The sequence below is a fragment of the Hipposideros armiger genome, unplaced genomic scaffold (genome assembly GCF_001890085.2).
Source record: "Hipposideros armiger isolate ML-2016 unplaced genomic scaffold, ASM189008v1 scaffold_6, whole genome shotgun sequence".
Lineage (NCBI taxonomy): Eukaryota > Metazoa > Chordata > Mammalia > Chiroptera > Hipposideridae > Hipposideros > Hipposideros armiger.
The window spans coordinates 7,769,915-7,778,961 of NW_017731356.1; the positions used below are offsets into that span (position 1 = coordinate 7,769,915).

The following is a 9,047-nucleotide window of genomic DNA, read 5'->3' on the forward strand; positions in this document are numbered from 1 at the left end:
CAATACTTAAATCTCTTTCAATAAAATTCAACAACAAAAACCAGTCTTTGTCCACACATTCAGGATCTAAACGTATTCAGATTGGGCATAATGAACATCAGACAGTGGGCTGCTAGAAATGTATAAACTCGTTTTCGTCTTTCTGATCCTTTGATATTCGGTTTCTTTGGGAATGTGTTTGTGAGGACTGAGAGTCTTAGCTGAAAACAGATGGTTATGGTCCTTAAATGAAAAAACAAAATATAGGCAATATCAAAAAGTAAAAGGGGATGGCTAGGACCGATGATGATTCGGATCAGAGTTCTGGTGAACATAATGACATGTGAACGTTCATTTGTTCATTTATTCATTTTTAAAGTATTTATTGAGCATCTACTATAAGGCCGTTACAATGCTAACCTGGGGGGACTATAAAGAGGGTATGACAGTCATAGAAATGCCCCTTAAGAGGCTCACAATCTAGTGCTTCTAATTAGTGGTGAGGTTGACATGTCTGAGATATCACTGACAGCAGACAAGCACCAGCCAGTGGTGTCTAAGATGAAACACGTGGTTCAGAAAACTGTATCTTCTTTTCCTGTAGCAGTCCCTCGGCCCCCTCATACTCACCAGGTGTGAAAGGAAGGTGGGGCCTTTCCTGATACTGACCACGGCAGACCAAAATATCAGCAAAGTTAACTCCACAGAAATGGACATCAACTCTGACCTGCAAAAGACATACAGTAGAGCAGTACATGTTTATGGAGACAAAATGCATTCAATTATACCAAAATATTTGCTGAAAAACCTACTATATGCCAGGTACTGAACTAAGTGCCAGTGTACAATCATGAGGCAAAATGGACAAGATTCCTGCTTTCATGGAGCTAAATGTATAATATAAAAGACAGACAGTAACCAAATAACTATGAGAAATTTATGTATTAAATTACAACTCCTACATGAAATGTTAAAGATAGAAATATATGGTGCTATGAAAGTATGTAGTGGGGGGGCATTTGACCTTTTGGGGATGGTCAGGAGAAATCCCTGAGAAAGTAACACTTGAACTAAGAACAGCTAAGAGTTAACTATTCGAAATGAGTCAGGGGGAAGCCTAGCACAGCCAATAGCAATGGCATGTGCAAAGGCCCTGTGGTGGGGACAAAAAGAAAACCAGCGGGCTTAGACCACAAAGAGAAGATATGGATGGGATTAGAGTGCACAGCCCACACCCTCCAAGGGTTTGTAGGCTTTATGGAGGATTTCAGTCTTCATGGTAGAAACATTAAGATTTTAAGCAGGAAGGTAACAAGATCATCTGTTTTGGTAATCAGGAATCTTCTTGGAGGCTAGTCCTAGATCCCCGGCTTCTGTGTTTCATGACAGTGGTAGAGCTGAGGCTGGTCAGTAGCAGTGTAGCCAGCAGTTACTCTACTTTGTAAGTTCTCAAAGTGTGGCCCCCAGACTACCAACATTGTGTCACTTGGGAACTTCAAATTCTCAGGCCCCTCGCTGACCTACTAAATCAGGAACTCTGGGGACAAAGCTCAGCAAACTGTTTTAACAAGCCCCAGGTGATTCTGATGCAGACCTAAGTTAGAGCATTACTGTCATAGACCAACTCATCTCAAACAGAGCTAGGAATTACAGGAGGAAATAAAAACTGAGAGACAAGAGTCGATGACATTTGTTTTGTTTAAATTTCCATTTTAGTTCAGCGTTAGCCATGTTGGTGAGAAGACATTTTTATCAACAAAATGCATTCATTCAACAATGCTTTAAGCATCTGCCATGTGCCAGGCACCATTCCAATCTAAGGGGATTTAATGAGGGTAAACTCACATAGTCCCAGCTCTCATGAGCTAAGTCCTTACACAGTCAGTGTAAAAGAACAAGGGAGCCCAGCCTTCAGCCATTGTGCGCATGACACATTAGTTGTTGACATTTGACATGTGCAGCGCACATATGGCCTCAAGTCACTCCACCTTGATTCAAGGATAATTCAAGGATAAACCTCTTTCAGCACGTGAGTCCCAAGAAGCTGACTGGCTGCCATGATGTGCTCACCCAAATAATCCTCTTAGCCACAGTCTGTGTTAGTGACACTAAAAGGCTTCAGCCACATTTCTCCGTCACACCACTGATCCCTGACACTGAGGCACCTTGTCAGAGGGTGTCACTCTCCACGTCAGATGACACTGTGTCACCACAGTGGTCAACCCACAAGGCCAAAGCGACTTCCACATTTCACTGGAAACGTCCACAATTCTAAACTAACCCCACCCCAAATCACTGCGGTATGCCAGGGGAGGGCATAGGAACATAGTACTCTGAAGGAAATACAGGAGGAAGCAAAGGATGGGGTTCATTTATCTGTGTTAAATCAATAACTTGCGGGTGGTTATGCAAAATCGTGTGAAAATCAGAATTCTCTGTTTCTAAGGCAACAGCTCTGGGCCTTCAGAAAGAGGCATCCGCTTGTGTTTTGAGGAATAATCTTTCTTTAGCCCTTTTGGCCTGTTGGTGAGCCCTGTAGAAGGGGCCCTTCTAGCCCAAGACTGAGTTGCGCTCCCGTATCCCGGTCGCCCCCTAGCTGAGCTCTTGGGAACTTGATCCAAGACGGGACCTTGGATGCGGTGTATGTGTGTGTGTGTGTGTGTGCGGTGGCCAAGGGGAAAGTGAAAGGATGTCAAGAGGTCCTGGGGATAGGTCAGTCACCCTACCTCGTGAGGTCGGACAGGGCGGGGGGCCACCTCCTCAATGGCCAGGGGCTGCTTCAACGCGGTGCACAGCGCGGCGCGGTAGTGGCGGCCACCACACGGCCCGACCCTCCTGCAACACGGAACAAGGATTGGGTGACTCAGGGCAACCCCCTCGGCTGCCTTTGGGGCTCAGGGAAGAGTCGGGGTCGCACCTGCAGAGCCACACGCGAGGGAAGCACCGTCCCCAAAGCCCCCAAACCACCGTCGCCATGGCCCCAACCAGGTAGTCGCGAGAGGGCAGGGGTCCGACTCAGACAGGAAGGGCGGAGAATGCGGGGCCCGCCCCCGGCGTGCCGGGGAGAGCGGAGAAGTGGCCGGGACGCATCCCCGACAAGACCCGACTCAGGCTGGCGGCGGCCAGGACCGCGCCCTGGGCCAGCCCACCGGCAGGGCTCCCTGCACGGACCCCGGGGAGCCTTAATCCCTTCGTTCCACAGGCTCACAGGCTTCCTGGAGGTGGAGCCCGCTGGAGAGGAAAGAAAGCGAGTTAAAAGGAAGCTGATTACCCGAGATTACCCTTTTTTGGGCATTTTTGTAGCAAATTTGGGAGATTTTTAAAATCACACTTGGCGATATAATAGTGGTTCTTGGGTCCTCTGTGCGTGCGAAATGCACAGGTAAAGGCTTTAATGTCTGTATTCAACACCTCAGTAGAGTTCAATTCTTACCAATTTTCTCACACTTTCAGGACCATTTACACTGAAACTATATGGTTACTATTAATCCAATGTGGAATGATCCTAAACAAATCTAAAGAATACTTCCAGTTAAAGTCAGGCCAAAAGCTGGTGGTTTTCATAGTTCCCAATGCCTGTATTATATGCCTGGCACATAATGGATGCTCAATAATTGATTCAATGACCACATCATTCCTAGGTGAACAGGTACACTATGGAAAAACTAAAAACGTAACAAAATAATCTGTGAAATATAATAAAACTGGGTAGACCTCTGTTGCAACAGCAGCCAAATATTTATGTACTGGCAATGTAAGAGAAGCGCATGTTGTCCTGGGAAGCATTTTTTACTTGACCGGTAGCTTTAAAGACAGCAAAATGTCTTTAAAAGACACCTGGTCAGAGTACAGCCCCTCAGGCACAAGCCCAGCTCTCCCTACACCTGTTGGCTGTGCACCCCAGTTTCCTCCTCCATAAAGTGAAAGCATTGGGCAGGATAATCCCAAAATTGCTAAATTCTGTTGCTATTTTTGTGGTGGAAACAATAGTCCAAGATAGCAAATGACCTGGAAGGAATGATCAAGAATGGGATAAAGGGGAAATAGCAAATATGAAGTAGGAATGAACTTAGGAGATTATGGTGGAAAGGCTTTGGTGGGAAAGGAATCCGAGAACCAGGTCCCCACCACAAGTATGCAGCAGAGGTCACTGTTTTTTTAAGAGCACTCACAGGGAATTTGAAAAGCCGTTTTAGCCCCTGTCCCCCTCGGGAGGAAACTCATGCCTGGGAGGAAACTCATGCCTACAAGGAACAAAGACTAGAAGGTGAGAAAATTTTAAGAAACAATTATTTCCAATGAGACACTTTTGTAAACTCTTAGTCATTAGGCACATAAACTCAAACAAGGAATAATGGAGAAATACTAAAATTATCATAATCAAAATGAACATTCTAGTTACCAAATAACAGTGAGCAATAAGAAATCTCAAGTTTATGAAGTATGAAACCAGGATTGATTGTTCTGGGGATGAAATGAGTTCTTATCCAGTGTTCCATGTGGAAAATGTTTTGTAAAATATTAGGTATTTATACAAGATGTAAAACAAGCAGTTTTGTTTTGTTTTGTTTTTTTAAAGATTTTTTATTAGGGAAAGCAAGCAGTTTTTAATTGAGCTGCTTGAAAGCAGCAGCAACCATTTCTTAATCTCTTTTATGTTTGCAGTACTTCGCACAATGCAACACTTACAGGCATTTAATATATACTTCTCTAATGAATTGTTGAATGAACCCTCCATTATCTAGTATCAATTTTCCAGATAATTGGAGGGATCTTTAAGCATCAAGTCTTTTACCTTTGATTAAGTATTTCTATGGAAATTTTTTCTATTGTGGTTTTTATAACATCCTTGTCATTCTCAGGGACTATGAGAATCGGTGAGTTTGGAGAAATGTATCAATACTGCATTCTACATTAACAGCAATGTCTGAAGAAGATAGTAAAAGTCACTTTAAGAAGAATCTGGGAGGGAGATGAAAGTATCTTTGGTAATTGAGGTGATTTTAAGCACTTACATGCAAAATAACTTTCACATTTCCAAAGAGCTTCAAAGGTGACAAGGCATTTGATAGTTGCCATAGTAGCAAAAGAAATATTTAGTCTGTCTCTCAAAGTGCTGCCACCACACCATACTGTCTAGTTTTTGTTGTTACCGGTTCTGGTCATTTTGTTTTATTGGGGGGTAAGGTGGGAAAATGAACAGGAAGAAACAATTCGAGCCCTGGGGAAGAATACGACCAAGCACCTAGATCTGAACTGACCAGTCCTCTGGGAAGAAAGAGAAACAATCCTGCACTGCCCTGCAAACCAGTCTGAGGGCTCATTAGGAAGTAAAAGAGTAACAGATGACTCTTCCTTCTGGTACAACTCACAGGAAGAGATAATATTTAACATCCAGAAGCTGCTGGAGCACTGAGGGTGGAGAAGCAAGCCAGAGCCGAATACACAAGCAGCTATGTTTTCAGAGTAATAGACAAACAATATATAAACAATGTAAGCACCATACAGAACTATGCAGAAAATGTAAAAGTATTTCCCACAGTTGAAATACTTTATCCAATAGTTGGTCAGAAACTTGAGAATAGACTCTGTTTCAATGAGCCTACGTTTACCACCACATCTAGCACACGGGAGTAGCAGGTACTCAGCATGTGAGGAAAGTAGGAAGCAAGGAGCCTCTCAAGCTGAGTGGGAGACCTACCAGTGCATTACCATCCAAAGCCATGTCCAAAAAATATGTAAGGGGTCTTGCACCCACTTCTCTGACTAAGGATACAGTTGCTGGGCATAATCTGATCTTTTTTTCCTGACTAGTTCAGTACAGTAGCCCCCCTTTATTTGCAGGGAATATTTTCTAAGACAACCCCCGCCCACTCCCCCCCACCACCCTCCCCGCCATACTATGTTTTTTTCCAACACATACAAACCTTTTTACTTAAGGAAGTGCTTTATGGCTTCGCTTGCATATCCAACTCATTAGCATCACTATTCTTGCGCTTTGGGGGTCATTAAGAACAATAAGGGCTACTTGAACACAAGCACTGTGATACCACCACAGCCAACAGAGATCATGGAGATGGCTACTAAGGGAATAACATGATGGGGAGCATATACTTGCGTAATGTAGCAAGACAACGCAAGATTTCATCCTGCTGCTCAGGATGGCGCGCAATTTAAAACTTATTGTTTCTGGAATTTTTCATTTAATATTTTCGAACTGCAGTTGACCACAGGTAACTGAAACCACAGAACGCCGAACCACGGGTGTGGTTGTGGGACTATATTGCATTGTCTTCTGCCACCATGGTGTCCTCCAAGATTCCTAAGGGATGTGGGAGTTGTCTGCCTTTTCACTGAACTCCCTAGATTGCTCTTTCTGATTATCGCAATTGGAATTAACTTTTATCAACCTCAGAAATAAACTTTGGCCATTGATATATGTACATATTGACCTTCTACTCTATTCCAAGAATGTTGTAAGATTTGCTACATAACTTATTTGCTCCAACACTCATGAAATCATAGAATTTCAGAGCTGGGCTGGATCTTCAGGATAATCTAATCAAACTGATTCACTTACAGGTGAGAAAGCAGAGACTCAGAGACAGCCTGGCCCAAGGTCACACTGCAGGTTAGGGTAGGGGCACCGTGAGGATCTGGCTTCCCTGATTTCTCGTTCGCTTCTCTTTCTACCAAGCTCTTTGGGTTTCACTAAACAGTATGAATAATAATAATAATAATAATAATAATTCACATTTTCAAAAATTTCAAATCACTGTCACCCAAATTGCTTCATCCTGCAAAGGTGAGAGTAATAATAATTATCATAACAACGAGCACTTACTTGTAACTTATAACAAACCAGTCACTAAGTGCTTTTGCGTTATTTCATTAGTCCTCACAATAGTCCTCTGACTAGAATACTATTATTTTCACTCTTTTATAGATCAAGACGGTAGGCTGAAGGAGGTGAAGTAATTTGCCCAAGTTACACAGCTAGGAAATGGAGCGGTTCAGAAGTTCCCTCACCGCCTGATGCCAGAGCCCCAACGACAATATCCGGCCACCCACTGGGCCTTCCTCACAGCCTCTGGAGCAGACAAAGAAGGTATTGTACCTCACATTTCAAAGCCATGCTTTGCTTGTAGCGTTAAGATTAATTTTATAGGAATTTTACCTAGTTCAAGCCTAGAAAATAGGTGAATTCCCTGAAGGAGAGAATATAGAGAAAGCAGCCTCCAGGGACATTAGCAGTTAAGGGACAAATACAGGAAGAGAAGCTAACACATCATTAGGAGTGACTACTCTGTTCCTGTAGCTGTGAACCTGAAAATGTACTGATTTCATTTAAATTTAAAGTATAGTGTATAAGATTAAAACTGTGATTATGTAAAGCAGTGTACAAACACACACACACACACACACACACACACACACACACGGTTTTAATGAAACAATTGCCGACTGGGTTGCCTGGTTACCAGTCATGACTGTAAGCAGATACAAGCAGGGGTTTGGGCTAAATTCCTGGCAGCCAGATGGACTAATTTGGATGCAGTGATGACCTCGGCAACGGCTGATGTGGCCCCCAAAACTAACCATCAGTATTTGAGGTAGGGATCTTTTCCCACCTTAAACTGTCATCATGGGACAAGTTTACAAGGCCCCAAGCATCCTGGCAACTTTATGAAGCCTTTCCAACCCCACCTTCCCCAGAGAGCACAAATTCTTCCCTTCCATGTGTTCCCCCAAAGAACTTTGTGTAAACCTGTATTAGCTTGCTAATCTCATCATATATGTGGTATTTATCTGCTTATCTATCCAAGCAGCTAAGCTGTGACAATTGTGGATGTTCTGAGGATAACAGTCAAAGGAAAAGATTTGGAGTCTTGGAATTAGATGTTCCTATGTTCAATTCCTGGTTGAGCCACTTACTCCTTGTGACATTGGGAAAGTTATTTAACCTTTCTGAGCTTCCATTCCCTCATCTATAAAGAATCTCAGGTAGTGGCTGTGAGAATTAAACAAGGTCAATGAGTACATGGCAACACTCAATAAATGGCAGCTCTTAGGAAGACCATTCTTGCCCTTGAGCCTTTAACCAGCTAGTGGAGAGAGGCACACATATACAGGCATCTACAATGCCTGTGATATGTCCTATGACAGGGCTGCAAAGGGGGGCTAAGAGAACACAGAAAAGGTTGACTTACTCCATTTGGAGAGTAACAATTCAAAGAAGCCTCCTAGGGGCTGGCCAAGTGTCTCAGTTGGTTAAGAGAGCGAGCTCTGAGCAACAGCGTCACCAGTTCGATTCCCACATGGGCCAGTGAGCTGTGCCTGAACTGAGCTGCCGCTGAGTTGCCAACAGGTAGCAGGATGGCTCAGCTGGTGAGAGCATATTCTCCTAACAACAAGGTTGCCAGTTGGATGGTGGGCTGTGCCACCCACAACTAAGATTGAACATGGCACCTTGAGCTGAGCAGCCGTGAGCTGCTGATGGGTGGCAGGATGGCGACTGGACTTGGAGCTGAGCTAGCTGCGCCCTCCACAACTAAGATTGAAGGACAACAACTTGACTGTTCCCCTTCCCCAATTCCCCAATAAAATTTTTAAAAGAAAAAAAGAAAGCCTCCCAGGTGGAGGGTAAGGAAGAATTAGCCAGACAGAGGGCACAGCTATGTATGTCCCACTTAAAGGAGTCATGAAAGAACTTGGCCAAGCAACTGTAAGTGGTCAGTTATGACTGAAGTTATGGTTTGAGCTGGAGAACGATGAAGGGTGAAGCTGGAAGCAGGTGGTGGTGTAGAAAGAGCATACAAGTAAGTTTTGGAAAAAGGCAGTGAGAAACTCCAGCGTCACCCCTTTCCAGCCATATATCTTGAACCAAGTGACTTCTATCTGAGCCTTAGTTTCCCCATTTGTAAAACAATTGTGATTACATGAACCAATGTATGTAAAGTGCCTAGCACAGAATATACAATTTTTTAAGCAATAATAAGTATTATTTATCTCTGTTTATCTAGGATGAGCTTAGTGGTTGGCCCATTAGATACTCATTTTGATTGAGT

General features: G+C 43.5%; 1 protein-coding gene across 1 annotated transcript in view; it reads right to left on the minus strand.

Annotated features, from left to right (window-relative positions):
- LOC109385127 (quinone oxidoreductase-like protein 2) overlaps window positions 1–3,173 on the minus strand; it is a 31,416-nt gene extending 28,243 nt beyond the window's left edge. The window contains exons 1-3 of the mRNA XM_019647044.1: window positions 2,897–3,173; window positions 2,706–2,814; window positions 610–706 (exon numbers count right to left, since the gene is read on the minus strand). Coding sequence (XP_019502589.1) covers window positions 610–706; window positions 2,706–2,814; window positions 2,897–2,955 — 265 coding nt within the window. The 5' untranslated portion in view covers window positions 2,956–3,173. The remainder of the gene's footprint in view (window positions 1–609; window positions 707–2,705; window positions 2,815–2,896) is intronic.
- Between the last annotated feature and the right edge of the window lie 5,874 nt (window positions 3,174–9,047).